At 39.6% G+C, this 13,915-nt stretch overlaps 2 protein-coding genes across 2 annotated transcripts; both read left to right on the top strand.

Annotated features, from left to right (window-relative positions):
• Positions 1–1,303: 1,303 nt before the first annotated feature.
• On the top strand, positions 1,304–5,710 carry lemd1 (LEM domain containing 1). Its single transcript, XM_041946687.1, is given in 11 exon segments — positions 1,304–1,495; positions 2,716–2,827; positions 3,520–3,642; positions 3,745–3,809; positions 4,078–4,125; positions 4,232–4,387; positions 4,593–4,694; positions 4,799–4,891; positions 5,029–5,118; positions 5,202–5,275; positions 5,398–5,710. Coding segments are annotated over 11 exon segments (1,368 nt in total).
• Positions 5,711–6,422: 712 nt separating this feature from the next.
• pm20d1.2 (peptidase M20 domain containing 1, tandem duplicate 2) lies at positions 6,423–12,473 on the top strand. The gene is made up of 13 exons (XM_041945918.1): positions 6,423–6,663; positions 6,773–6,859; positions 7,793–8,028; positions 8,127–8,213; positions 8,311–8,444; positions 8,619–8,738; positions 8,925–9,000; positions 9,097–9,158; positions 9,242–9,320; positions 9,409–9,480; positions 9,577–9,742; positions 9,834–9,933; positions 10,831–12,473. The coding sequence occupies exons 1-13, from the start codon at positions 6,444–6,446 to the stop codon at positions 10,958–10,960; spliced, it is 1,569 nt and encodes a 522-aa protein (XP_041801852.1). The 5' UTR covers positions 6,423–6,443; the 3' UTR covers positions 10,961–12,473.
• The last annotated feature ends 1,442 nt before the right edge of the window (positions 12,474–13,915 follow it).

Genomic DNA, 13,915 nt, shown 5'->3' with positions numbered 1-13,915 from the left:
AAGTTGTTGAGTTTTACTCTACGGTCAAACTGGGTTCAAAAATTATGTTTTTTGAGAAAGACCCTGGTGTAGGTACCCACAAACCATGTTTTAATTTTAAGCAAAGCTTACAGTTGATTTCACTCACTTCATATAGATCAAAAAACAACCAGAGTCCTGTTCCAATAAGAAGCTTTACTGAGTTGTGTCTTGACCTCTGATTGCTAATTTTCATAGCAAGTTTTCTAGTTGATCAACATATTTGTTGGAACAGATGCTTGCTGTTTGATTAGAAGAAAACTCATCAGCGGCACATTTGGCACATCCTCTCTACAATCACCCAAACAAGCATTTTGTTTAGTTATTGTTTTTTTTATATATATATGTATCTGTTGACAGGTGTTAGAGAAGGAACTACTCACCACTTCTGCATGCACTAGGAGGATGCATCAGTCCAGTGAAAATGCAGCAGCATGCAACAGAGACACCGCCACACCTATGACGACCAAAGCCCGGGTCAAACCTGACCTGGAGGTCAAAGGTATACATCGGTTACACTGGAGAAACTTGCACCTAAAACTCAATCATATGGACTACCTTTGATATTTGGGGTTTCCACCAGGGCATTATCAAAAATGACATTTTGACAAGTCACTGCAGGACAAGCACAGATGTAGTTAAATAATATTAATGCACACCTAGGTTACTGTCATTAGCAACACCTGTGCTTTCCTACTATGACAAGTCAAAATACCTACTTTAAAAAAGGCCTACACTAAAAAAAAATAAAGAACTAATCTGACTGTATTTCATTTGATTAAATTGTTTATTTTTACTATGGGTAGCTCCCAACTTCTATTCTCATTAATTACCTGTGGTTAAAAGCAGCAACTTTACCATAAACACATTCAGCTTGCTAACTAGCTAATGTTAGCAACTGGTTAGTTTTAGTTATAAACCAAAAATAATCATACAGCTAAGCAAAGCCTCACATGCCTTACTAGTTTTTTATTTTAAAGTTTACTGTCATTAATGAAAAGTTATTGGGTTTAATTTAAATGTAATGAACTTCAAATCTAGCTGGACACACTTGCGGTGCTTGTATGTGCACTCAGTTATGGTAAGCTAACTACTCGCCGTCAATCAAGTGGTCAGGCGCAGCTGTTCTCAGTTCAGTTACCGTGATTCTCAGACCACTGGCAGAAGGCTTCTCCGAGCAGCTCGGGCGGCCACAGCTGACCCCAAAGACGTTTTTATGCAAATACAAAGAACAGCCAAGCACTGAAGTTGAACTACTTTCCATTTTCCGCGTCGTCCGAGTGACATGCCGCTGTTTGAGGACCCGGCTCACCTCTCTAAATCTAGACTGAGGTCAGATTTAGTCGCCCACAATGTCGCGCTGCCACCCGCCAAGAGCAGAAAGGAAGTCTATGTGGAGTTACACCTAAAACACATCGACCAGAAAAACGCAGCGGATTTTTCTAGCGACGAGGAGGATCAAGCACAAGATGTAGCAGTGAGTTGATCAACTTTTTTTGTGGTTTTGCGCCACTTGCAACCAAACTATGATGATAGTATGTTACTGAGTACATGCGTTGCCTAGTAAAAGGCTTATTAGCAGTGCTGCATTCAAGGACATCAACCGTTTTATTTGATTATGAGGGGTCGTTGTGCATAATTGGCAGGGGTTGAATTAAACCGATGCTACACACGGTCAGCAGCTGTGGGGGGGAGGAGGGGGAGATTTGGGTCACTGGCTCAGCTTGCAGTAACGTTAGCGTTTGAGGTCCTTGACCACTGAGCCACCTGCTCTGCTGTATGGTTGGTATAGATTTACACGAGACGTTTCTGATGCTGGCGGCTTCCGTTACAGTCGCGTGCATGTGTTGGCAACACCTGTCACACTCGTTCATCCGCCCCAGGAAGAGCCGCACCGAAAGCCTGGAGGGTCTTCCTGTGCTGTGCCATGGGGTGGATGTTTAGGCAGACTGTGTTCAGTCTGAGTGGGCAAAGCATCCATTATAAAATCAGCTGTGCTGTCATCAGAGAGTTTCAAATTTAGAAAGTGCTGCAAGATCTGCACCTTAGACCCCAAAACTAATATAAAGAGCTTGAAGTGAATTGGCAACTGACTTCATATACAATTAGTTGTAATTTTTCATGCAAACCATGTGAAAATGTGCAGTTTTTTACATAAACAATGAATGCATTGAATATTTTTGGGTTTTGGACGGTTGTTCAGGCAAAACAAGCAGTTTGTACATGTCACTGTGATGGGCATTTCACTTTTTGACATCATGGACCAAGCATTTTTTACTGCGTTGAATTAAAAAATAATTGAAAAGATAGTTGCAGCCCTACTGATAGCTGAGTGTTTTTCCAAAGAGGACATTCAGGTGTTGTTATGAGGAGCGGTGGCAAAGATAAATAGAGTACTTTAAAGTCAAACAATAAAACTGTCACAGATACCTGCCTGTTGATATCTGATAAGTCAGTATCAACTAATAAAACAGGCCTTTTGTTGTTGGGCTGTAAACTTTCACTATTCTCCTGTGGTTGTTCAGAATAAATTATGTAAAAAGCAGAAGATAAATGCAACGCACGAATTAGATGAATAATGAACAGGTTTGTGAATTGCAGCCTCCAGCTGTTTTTTATGGTCTGTGTCCCACACCTGCTGGCATTCAAGCTGCAGCCTTTGTCTAACTTCTTTCTTTTTGTGTGTGTGTGTGTGAGGACGAGGAGGAAGATCCAGAGGATGAAGAGATCCCCGAACCGAGTGGCCTGACTGATGATGACCTCAAGGCTGCGCTGCTCAAACACGGGGTTAAAGCTGGGCCCATCGTCGGTGAGGCTGCACTGAATACTGTCCTTAAATTGGCTTTCATTGTAGAAATATGACTGGTCTCAATTAGTTCAGTTTTGTGTTTTCATGAATGTCTCACAACCCTGATTTTAACAAAGTCATGATGCTTTTAAAAGGTAAATGAAAACACAATGTAATAATTTACTAATGAGCTGTTTACCGACAGCAGTTTTACAAAGTGTTCCTGGACGTAAATGTTCCATACATTCATTTCCTTTATATAATCATGTGTTCACAAAGTGTTGAACCTCGCTCCATCCTCACTGTGAACCACTGAGCATTTCCAGGATGCTTCTTTCATACCCATTCATGATACTATCACCTGTTACCAATCAACCTGTTTACCTGTGGAATGATCCAAACAGGTGTTTTTGGAGCGTTCCTCAGCTTTCCCAGTCTTTTGTTACTCTTGTCCCAACTTGTTGAAACATGTTGCTGCATCAAAGTCAGAATAAGCAGATATTTACAAAAATCCATGAAGTCGATGAGGTCATTAAATATATTGTCTTAGTGCTGTTTTTTATCGAGTGTATGTCAAAAAGGATTTGCAAATGATTACATTGTTTTATTTATGTTCTGCACAGCGGCCCAATCAGCTCAGTATCAGGGTTGTAGGATTCACCATCACTCTATTTTTTGGGTGGATTTGCTAAAGTATTGTTTGTCTGTGCTAGCCTCCACCAGGGCCTTGTATGAGAAGAAGCTCAGGCAACTGCTTCAGTCTGCCAGACATGACCATCTCAATGGAGCAGAGAAAGGTGTATTATACTCTGACAGTGAGGAAGAAGAAGAGGAAGGTATAACCAGAAATGCTCTGGATTTGTTTGTCCAGATGTTTTGTTTTTATAGTTGGCATCAAATAATCATATGCTTTGTATTACTTTCTGTGATCTGCACAGGTTCTGAAGGAGCCAAAGAAGAAACTATTGAACAGTCAGACACGGCCCAACAAGAGAGTAGCCAGGTGAGAAAATTGCAGGTTAAATTATTTGGAGTTTATTTGCATATTATCTCTTCAATTGTCTGAGCTTAACACTACCTACTGTATTCACTTTTGCTGGTGAACAGATCTTCCTGCATTTTTGCCATTCACTGTATTGAAATAAAGCTTCCTACAGTGCCACTTAGTGGTTACAAATTACAACTACCAAATTCTTAATGGAAACGTTCATGCTTTGTAGTATGTGCTTGCATTTTGAGTGTTTGTGTGGGTGTTTTTTGTATTTTTTCAGAATGGTGGTTTTGTTTACCCGCAGTGCTTTTTACCCTCCTCAAGGCTGGTAAATACAACAGATATTCTTTGCACAAAATTCCATCAAACCACATTTTTAGGGGGCACTGATGTGGATTTTTATTTCCGCATTTGATTGAGTTGGTGTGTTGTAGCGTGCTTGTGCTTCTAGAAACAGGGAACATTGTCCCAAGCAGAATTCAGAGAATTCCTTAAAGTCATCGGAGCGGAGGCGGTCTCACTGCTCACAGATTCCAGTAGGAATTAGTAGAGCATCCTCTGTAGATCAACGCTCAGGATTAGGATCAGGGGTAGGCCGGTCTTATTTCACTTCTCCTGTGGATTTTAAATTCTTTGCATTCCTTGCTTAGACTGCCTAACTTTATTGTGCATCCTTCTCAAGCCACCAACGGGATATTTTCTTGTCTTATGGGCATTGGTAGCTCACTGGTGTATGGATTATGTGATGAATGATGCATGTTTGTATTGCTCTTAATGCGATAATAATCCTTGCAGGTTCCACCTGGATCACAATCAGTTATGCCTAACGGTTGCTCATCATTCTCCTCTCAGGCCTTCAGCATCACTCAGATGGTTGAGGAGGGAAGTTAAATTCACGTTTTTAAACCCCCATTCCACATCTTTCCATTTCATCTTGTTATTATGAGTAATCACTGCAGGAATGCTCGCTCAGTAATGTACACTCTCACTCTAAACAACAGATGGAGAGTCGGACTGTGCTCTCTCCTAGCACAGACACTGAGAGAGAGTTGAATGGGAGCAATGTGCAGGAACATTGGTCACGGTCCAACAGGGTCAGTAGTGCTCACATTGTTCAGTCACACTTTGAGCTGAAACTTTGGTGGCTGTTGGAGTGGTTCACTGGAGGTGGAAGGAAATTCAGACTGAAGAAATGCAGTGTGTCATAATCTGTTACGTCTCCTTTCCTTAGCTGGACATGCTAATTATGGACAAGCACACCATGAAGAACCAGTCCCTGTACTACACCCCCAAGGCCTCCCCTTATAAATGTGGAAAGAAGGCACACACATCTTCTTGCTGGCTTTTATTTTTCTGTTTGTATTTCATATCCACGTTGTCAGTTATTTCTTCTTTCTTTTCTAGCTTCCTCTGGAGCCTGTGAAAGATACTTTCAAGGACCTGCTTCCAGACGCTCAGGTCACACCCACAGGGATCTCGTAAGTGCCATAGCAACACTATTACAGTGTACCAGTTAGGAACTCTTCACAGCTTTCCGAGTTATTGTTGAATGAGAATTATATTTAGCCATAGTTCAAGTATGTACCTTGTTGTATTTCAGTGCCACACGTCGGAGACCCATCAAGGGTGCAGCAGGGAGACCTATCCAGTACTTATACCCAGACACTCCTGCCAGTCCAAAGACCCTGGAGAGAAGAGAGGTGGAGCGCCGCCTTGTGCCCATCCATATACAGATTTTGGTCTTCTTCATTTTGGTGGTTCTCTTATACCTTGTTAATCTTTGTGTTGAGGACAACTCATTCAGTCCATTCGTGGCCTTACTGGACAGTCTAAACCAGGGGTCAGACAGTGAGGAGGGGCCTTTGCTTCAGGCTGAGACGCAGGACACACTGGCGCTGTCTGGACAGGAGTAACTCTGTTTTTTTTTTAAATCCTCTTCATTGACTTACAGATGTGAGGGTTGCTTTTTTTGGTGATGTGATGCAAGCCATAACGACCTTATCCTGGGACATCCACAGGGAACATAAATTACTTTGAACATTGTTTATTGTCAACTGTGTTTGTATGGGAGCAAACCATGAAGTCCAGTTTTACATTTTTATATGTGTTGCTACCGGATATGTGCTTTTGTCTCTTATACACAGAGATTTATTTGCCCTTTAAATCTCTAAAGAGCTGAAGATAAGAGATTTCTCATATTTAAAAATAATTACAATGCTGTATTTTTTTGTGCCTATTTTCTGTTCATGTGCAGCATGAGGGTGCCTTATCAATTAATTCATGCCACTGTACTTGTATAATGTGTGTTATTTTTTAAAGATATTCCAACCATATATAAATAAAGGATGATTTGCTTCATATGTTATTGTGCAAGTGATACTAGCTGAAGTGAATACCAATGCAGATATCATAATCAGTAGGGATGTTTCATATAGTAAAATCCACTTTTACTACATGGCAAGATTACAAGTGCAAATTATATATTTGCGCATTCTGCCACACACCGGCAGACTGAAAACATTTTATACCGACAATAGGTGAATGTTTGCTTTCACGCCAGCAGGTGGCGCTCATTCAACAACCCTGAGCTTTATCCAGCCGGCACGCAGTCACAGCCAACGAGTTCGGCTGTCATAACAAACAACCATGACAGAGCCGAGACCAAAGTTTAAAATATTCAAGTTTTTAAAGATTATTTTAAGTAGCTTCGCCATTACAATCCTGCTGTTATTTACTGTAGCATGTCTCAGGACTCTTTCACTGGACGTAAATGTCGGACTTCAACTCGCACGCTGGGAAAAGACCAACAACATCTCGCTCGTCATAGACCACCATCAGAGAGAGGAGCTTCTCGCGAATTTTAAAGGTAATCTTCTCTTGCAAGTCGGTGAAGTGCAGCCCTGTGCGGGGAGCAGCAGAAAGAAATGCGGAGAAGCCGCCACTGACAGACGGTGTATCTCTGTTCTTTCACCCAGAGGCTATCCGGATCCCCACTGTGTCGTTCTCCGAGACGGAGATCAACACCACCGCGCTGCTTGAGTTTGACAGGCTGCTCCGGAAAGGTAGGTAAAGCTGGCACCAAAAGATGTGACACACTGTTCTGTCTTATGTACGCAGTCACTGGTTCGTTCACAGTGTAGTTTACGCACATGGCGTGACTCAGCCGGGCGATTCTAGTAAACTCTGAACCGCTGGCTACGAGTTTACACCGTAATTTGCTGATGCCAGTCTTGTATGCAGGCAGCTAGCTACTGTTAGCTACAAACTTTAGCTAACGCTAGCTACTTAGATGTAGCGGTTCTTCCCAGCCTCGTCTTTGAGTCCTTTTAAAGAAGAATCAAATTCATGCCATTAAGTAAAGTTTTACAAATAAGATTACAATCATACTGCTGTGCAGGTGTCTCTCAGGTTTCCAAATCAATTGATATATTTATTATTAATTAAGATATGCTTCAATGCACCAGTAGTTCCACAATATGGCTTCAACTAACAGTTTCATATTCAGTGAATCTACCAATTATTTTCTTGATTAATAAACTATTCACCTTGTCCATGAATTGCCAGACAAAATAAAAAAAAAATGCCTATCACAGTTTTCTTCTATTTGCTTGATTTGTCCTACCAACAGTCCAAATCCCAAAGATATTCAGTTTACTATCATATAAGACGAAGAATCTAATCTTTGCATTTGATGAACTGGAAGGAAATGTTTGACATTTTTTGCTTGGACAACAACTCAAAAGGTAAATCAATTATCAAAATACCTTTTTCAATTAAAAAGAATGATCACCAATAAAGCAACAGGGGCAGATATGTCATGACTTTTAGTCCCTAGCATGGGTTTAGCTCTAAAAATACTGGATCCTGCATTTTGCCATAATGCAACCATCTTTTTTTTATTAGATCTTCCCTGACTAGGAAATACCCACATTTTGGGGGGTGTAAAATGATTGAGCTCCCACTTTAAACTTCTTAAACTCTTCTTCCTATGTCAGCCTTCCCAACAGTTTTCTCTTCAAGCTTGGTTCATCATGAATTGGTTGCCAACTACAGCCACCTGTTTTGGGTGCAAGGATCACAGCCTGACCTCGTCCCATACATGCTTCTGGCCCACATCGACGTAGTGCCTGCCTCAGAGTCCGATGGCTGGGAGGCCCCACCGTTTTCTGCCAAGGAGATAGATGGCTTCATCTATGGTAGAGGGACCTTAGATGACAAGGGCCCTCTAATGGTGAGAGAACATGTGATATTTTACCTTAAACAGAGTTGACTTATATATTTATTTTATGTGCCAGCCAGACTAAACTGATAATGCTTTTCTTCTTCCAGGGGATACTTCAGGCGCTGGAGTACTTACTTATAAAAGGCTATGCTCCACGCAGAGGATTTTACATCGGTCTCGGTCATGATGAAGAAGTACTTCATGAAACTAGTACTTTCTAAAGTTGTGACCTCAATCTGATTTCAAATATATAACACATATTTGAATGTCCTTTGATATTTTGTTTTAAAGGTCAGTGGTTACAATGGGGCAATGAACATAATGCGTGTACTGAAGCAGCGTGGTGTGAAGCTGTCGTTCATCCTGGATGAGGGCCTGGCTATACTTGATGGATTCATCGGTGGTCTTCATGTACCTGCTGCTCTGTGAGAACCTGCTCTGCTATAGTGTAAACATGACGTTGAGTTTGCAGCTTTTCCAGTGAAAAAAGCAAATCATTTGGCCAAGCCTGACTGAGCTCACAAGTATAGCATAAAATTGCATGTCTGCGTTCTGTTGCATGAAAAATCTAAAATGTATGCGATATACATGTTTCTTAGAATTGGGATAAGTGAAAAGGGTCTTGCCACAGTAAAGCTTAGCGTGTCTACGGTCCCTGGTCACGCCTCAATGCCTCCTAGTGAGACCAGCATTGGCATCTTGGCTGCAGCAGTTAAAAGGTGAGAAGAACATTTTCCTAAAATTGAGAAATAAGATTTGTGGCTCATTTAATTTCCCTATGATGAATCCTGGTTAATCTCTGTGTTTATTCTGCACCACACTTAACCACATTCTATATTTTCACCACTCCATGAACAAAAACTGAAAACTGAAAAAAAAGACTTAAACTCATGCTATTTCCTCAGACTAGAAGAAAACCCCATGCCAAGATTATTTGGTCATGGGCCTGAACGCGGAATCTTTGAGCATCTGGCCCATAAGGTAAGCAGCACCAACTCCTTGTTTACTACACATCACAACTAGTAACAGGTTAGAGCTTTCCCTGTTGTTTCACAGTTACTCATTATCTGACTTCAGTTCACGTTCCCACTGAAGTTCGTAATGTCGAATTTGTGGCTGTTCTCCCCACTCCTTGAAAGGTAATTACCCTAAAATTCATTTAGCATGTTTTTGTCTGATTGTGTCCATTGGAATAAATCAGTCAGTATGTTTTATGTTGCAGGGTACTTGAAAGAAGCCCAGACACTAATACTTTTGTAAGGACAACCACTGCAATCACCATGTTCAATGCAGGAGTCAAGGTATAGTTATTGTTGTAAAATAGAAGGAAATCACAGAAAAAATATAAATTGCAAGCAATTCAGTCCTAAATTCTTGCCTACCATGTAGGTGAATGTCATCCCTTCTCTCGCTGAAGCTTATGTAAATCTCAGAATCCACACAGGACAGTCATTACAAGAGGTAGAGTCAGACATTATTTTTTCTCTTTTTTTGAGTATTCCTGATGTCTGACCAAGATTATTCTGAGTTGAATAAGATGTGTGCTGTCTCGTCCAGGTCTTGGACCTTGTTCAGTCTACAGTGGGGGACCAGCGAGTGAAGCTGGAGCTTGTTGATGGGTTTGACCCTCTGCCCGTGAGCTCGAGTGATGAAAAGTCTTTTGGTTTCCAGATCATTAAGAAGACTGTGTTGGAGATATTTCCAACAGTTACAGTGGCTCCAGGTAAAATCCAGATAGAGTTAATTGTGTAGAAATATGGTTGTTAATGTCATATTATTCCATAAGTGTTTTGATGTAATGTTTGAATGTGCAGGTATCTGTGTTGGCAACACAGACAGTCGACACTTCAAAGACCTGACCAATGATATTTATCGCTTTGCCCCCAAGTGGTTAAAACAAGGTGATGCTCAGAGGTAAGAATCTAGTATGTTTGATGCCTAGTTCACATGCACACAGCCATTTTTCAAAACAAAGCCTTTTCTAGGCTTTTTAGCCTTTCATCTGCAGACACTCTTCCACTTTTCCTGAGTAAAAAGCGTCAGATTGCACTGTGGAAGTCATTGCCACATAATCCAACACACATTCATGACACAGAGGCTTCTGCCAGTGTCACTGGTTTTGGAACAGACCCAGTCACAAATTCAGGAATCTTACAATGGTGAAGGTGGTCCTTGCCTATAAGATAAGATAAAACTTTATTGATCCCATGCTGGGGAAATTATGTTGTTACAGACAGCAGTATTAGAAAGAATAAAGAAGGAGAGGTATAAGAATAAGAAATAAACAAATATAAAATCAGTGTGTTTGTGTGTGTGCGTGTGTGTGTGCGTGCATGCTTGCTTTAGGGTTAGCAGTTGTGCTTTTGCGTGTTCATTTGGATCGAGATTTTATTTTACAACAGTGGTTGTGTGGATGGGATTTTAGCCCAGAAAAGAAACCCATTTTAAAAAATTACCTGTGTACTGTGTGGACTCTCAACAAAGTCTGCTGCAGTCTTAATAATAAACTGCTTGTGCAAAGTGATACCCGCCAAACTGGAAGGAAAACCTCTTGAACAAAAGAGAGCTTTCTACTGTTGGTCACACGATGTAAATGTTTGACCTACTTGTACTGGTCAGATTAAAGTCCCTCTTGAACCAATACAGTAAGAAGAGTTTTACATATAGAGCCAAGCTTTTGCCCAGTTTACCCCTCACCTTTGGCAATAAAATGCCATTATCATTCAAGAACAGTAGGAAGTAATTGAATGAAGACAAGTATTTTGTTTTTATTAGATACCATAAAGATACCATATTTTTTCTTTTTGTTAGATTCCATGGGCTCAATGAAAGGATTTCCAAAAAGAACTACGAGGAGTTGGTGGTATTTTTCTTCAGTTTGATTCAAAATTGCGACATTCAGAAGCTCCCTGAGCCTCACAGCTCAGTCCATGAACTCTAAGGAATCGACAGTAGAGATCATAACTGCAGTTCAAAAAACTGCACTCTTGTTCTTCAAAATAATTTCAGCAGCACTGAACAGGACCTTGATTTACTGTATAGTTACTGAATTTCCAACTAAATGATGTGATTCTGCATTTAAGAGCTAGAAGGTTTTTGTTCCATTCCCTTGCAATTGTAGCTTCACAGTAAAATTGTACATTTGTTTAATGACATACAGTATTGACCTTGTTATGACGGCATGATCGCAGGATAATGATGTTGAGCCTCTTTGCATTTCTGATTAAGATTTTGCGGTAAACTGCTGTGATGATTTTTGAATGTAAAATAATGTTGGGAGAAATGAATGAAATTATATTTTCCTTAAAAGTGTGAAATGATGATGCTAATTTAGAACTTTTTTGAAATGACTGCAAAACATTTTTGGGCTGCTCATAACAGACAATGTGGTAAAAGGTGTCTGTGGAAATGCTGAATTGTGATATTTAAAGATGTAACGTAGTACAGTAGTTTTATAGATTGTATTATAGAATGCTGTACTATCACTATGACGCATTAAAATTAATCCTCATTTGTAAAGGTGATTTAAATTTGCACATTGCTTAATTATACAACAAATAACTTAAAAATGTACTTGTCATGTGATATATTTTAATTGTGGACATTACACAATACACCTCCGAAATTACAGCATAAGTAGTATTAAAAAACAAAAAAGGTTATTAGTTTAGTCTCATACTTGTGCTACCTAACTTGGAGACATTTACCTATACTTGATTACAATGAACACAAGGCTTGAAAATGGAGATAAATAAATAAAATAAATGATACACATGTGATAGACATAATAGATCAAAGGTGTAACATAACTAATTGGCTATAAATTATATTGATGGGTGCAATCAGAAAAAAAATAAGTAAATGCTAGAAGTCGACCAAGCATTTTACCAGACACATCGCTTAAAAGCTGAAAGCCTAAAAGCTGACTGAAATTCATGTCAAATAAAGAGTACAAACAAAGGTACACCCAGCTAAAACTAAAAAAACTAGAAATGCAAAACTGCTCAGCCGCTAATTGCAGTGTTGTAGATGTAACCACAGATTAAATTATAGGTGATAATAAGGAGGCAGAAGAAGAACTAGTTTGATAAACGTGAGCCAACTACTCTGTTGGAATTTACTAATAAATAATTTTCCATTATTCCTTGTCAAAGCTCTGCCTTATCAAAGCTCTTCATTGGTTTTAAGATTGTGATACTGTATACTGTTTTCATCTGAAAGGACATTATGTGACTGGGGTTTTGACTTGATTTGACCCTTAAAAGCATACAGTAACCACATGGTGTTTTTTAATCATATAATTTATGGGCTGACTGCTGCGTTTTGAATGAGTGTTTCTGTTGTTTGAGTAATTGAGCAAAGTGATCATGAGTGCATGACAGTTTCTCAGAAACAACTTTGTGAATCCTTAACTGCTGATATGTTTTCTCAAGCGATACACAGCTTTCCTAATTATGCCGTGCATGCATCTTTCAAAGTTGAGATCAATGTCCAAAATAAGCTTGAGCATCAGCTTGAGCATGAGCGTGCATAAATTAAATTGCAAAGCAAGGACTGACCCGTGTGGAGACTCTAAATTTCTACATCTACGTTTTCTACTACATCAAGTAGAAAGAAAACCAGTGGCAGACGGGGCGTGGTAGGCCAACTACAGCTGCAAAAATTGTAGTTGTTAAGTAGGAAAAGATCTTTTTGAATCAGAATATTAAAAGACAAACAGTTGCAATACAGTTCAGGTGGTAAAAGGAGCGGTTGGGAACTAAGGGTTTTTCTGTGCTTGTCTGAACTGGATGTTCTATTAGTAAAAAGAAATAAGGAAGGAAGTAGAAAGTATTAAAAAGACAATAAGAACAATGCTAAAATAGGGTGTCTAAGCAGCAGCCTTTGCTAAACCAATTTTTATAATAAATAACAAAAAGTAATAACATTTGTATTGTTGTTGTGTATCTATGGATACAACCAGGTACAGTGTTTACTGTGTCAGATCATGTTGTACAGTGACACCTATGGAATGTACTTCTTATGTAATATTTTTACAAGGTTCATGGGTTCATCATTATACAACAGGGTTGTGTAGTGAAATGCTAGTTGTAGTCCAGTTTGGCATGTTTCCAGTCAGGAGGCTTTCTATTGCTCCCCTGTGAAAACAAGAACGTCTTAAATTTCCTTAAGAAATACGGTTTGTTTCTGAGCTGTCTTACGAGGGTGGGGTGTGAGGTTTGTGATAGATTCTGTTGTCTGTTATCTGTACTAGTCACTTGCTCCACCTCAGCCCTGTTCACGTACTGGGGTGGATCCTTGCCTCCTTTTTTCATTGTTCAGCTCCAATAACTCAAAACATGTTACTCAAACACATCAAAACACAGTTGACAGTGGCCTCATCGTCTCAGATCATTTTCAGTCACTCAACACTGACAGATAGGCCAACTGATCTGATTATGCAATTTAATAGTCCGCTTTAATTTGCCAACACGCACATGCCAGACATACTGGTCACAAATTGGGGGTGTGAAAACATGCACTTTATGTTTTTGTGCTTTACTGTTACAAACTGGAGCAAACAGTGCATTTAAAAATTTGCATAAAACCAACAAACTAAACAAATTAATGACAAACGATGAACAATACAAATCATACCACTGTGAATGTTGCAGTCCCATCAACAGGTGCAAATAATAGAGTTGTTTATAAAAAGGGTTTTTAATAGAAATCCAATAGGTTTCCCTCTGGAGCTGTTTTTATTTTTTCATTTCACTCAATTTATTCCTTCTTTTGAACACACAGAGGGATAATTTATCTTATTAACGGCTGCAAATTGAACCAGTGATCTGAAAACAGTGTAGTGCTCCTATTTGGAGTTCTCTTCACAAGTGTCCTAAAACCTCAAAGGTTTTGC

Source organism: Chelmon rostratus, chromosome 10, assembly GCF_017976325.1.
Source record: "Chelmon rostratus isolate fCheRos1 chromosome 10, fCheRos1.pri, whole genome shotgun sequence".
NCBI lineage: Eukaryota > Metazoa > Chordata > Actinopteri > Chaetodontiformes > Chaetodontidae > Chelmon > Chelmon rostratus.
Note: the sequence above shows the minus strand (reverse complement) of the source record. Positions and strands in the feature narration are given on the sequence as shown.

Coding starts and splice junctions, on each gene's coding strand:
- pm20d1.2 (XM_041945918.1), top strand. CDS start 6,444: ATGACAGAGCCGAGACCAAAGTTTAAAATATTCAAGTTTTTAAAGATT. Junction 8,739..8,924: donor TTGGCTGCAGCAGTTAAAAG/GTGAGAAGAACA, acceptor CTATTTCCTCAG/ACTAGAAGAAAACCCCATGC. Junction 9,481..9,576: donor CAGGACAGTCATTACAAGAG/GTAGAGTCAGAC, acceptor TGTCTCGTCCAG/GTCTTGGACCTTGTTCAGTC.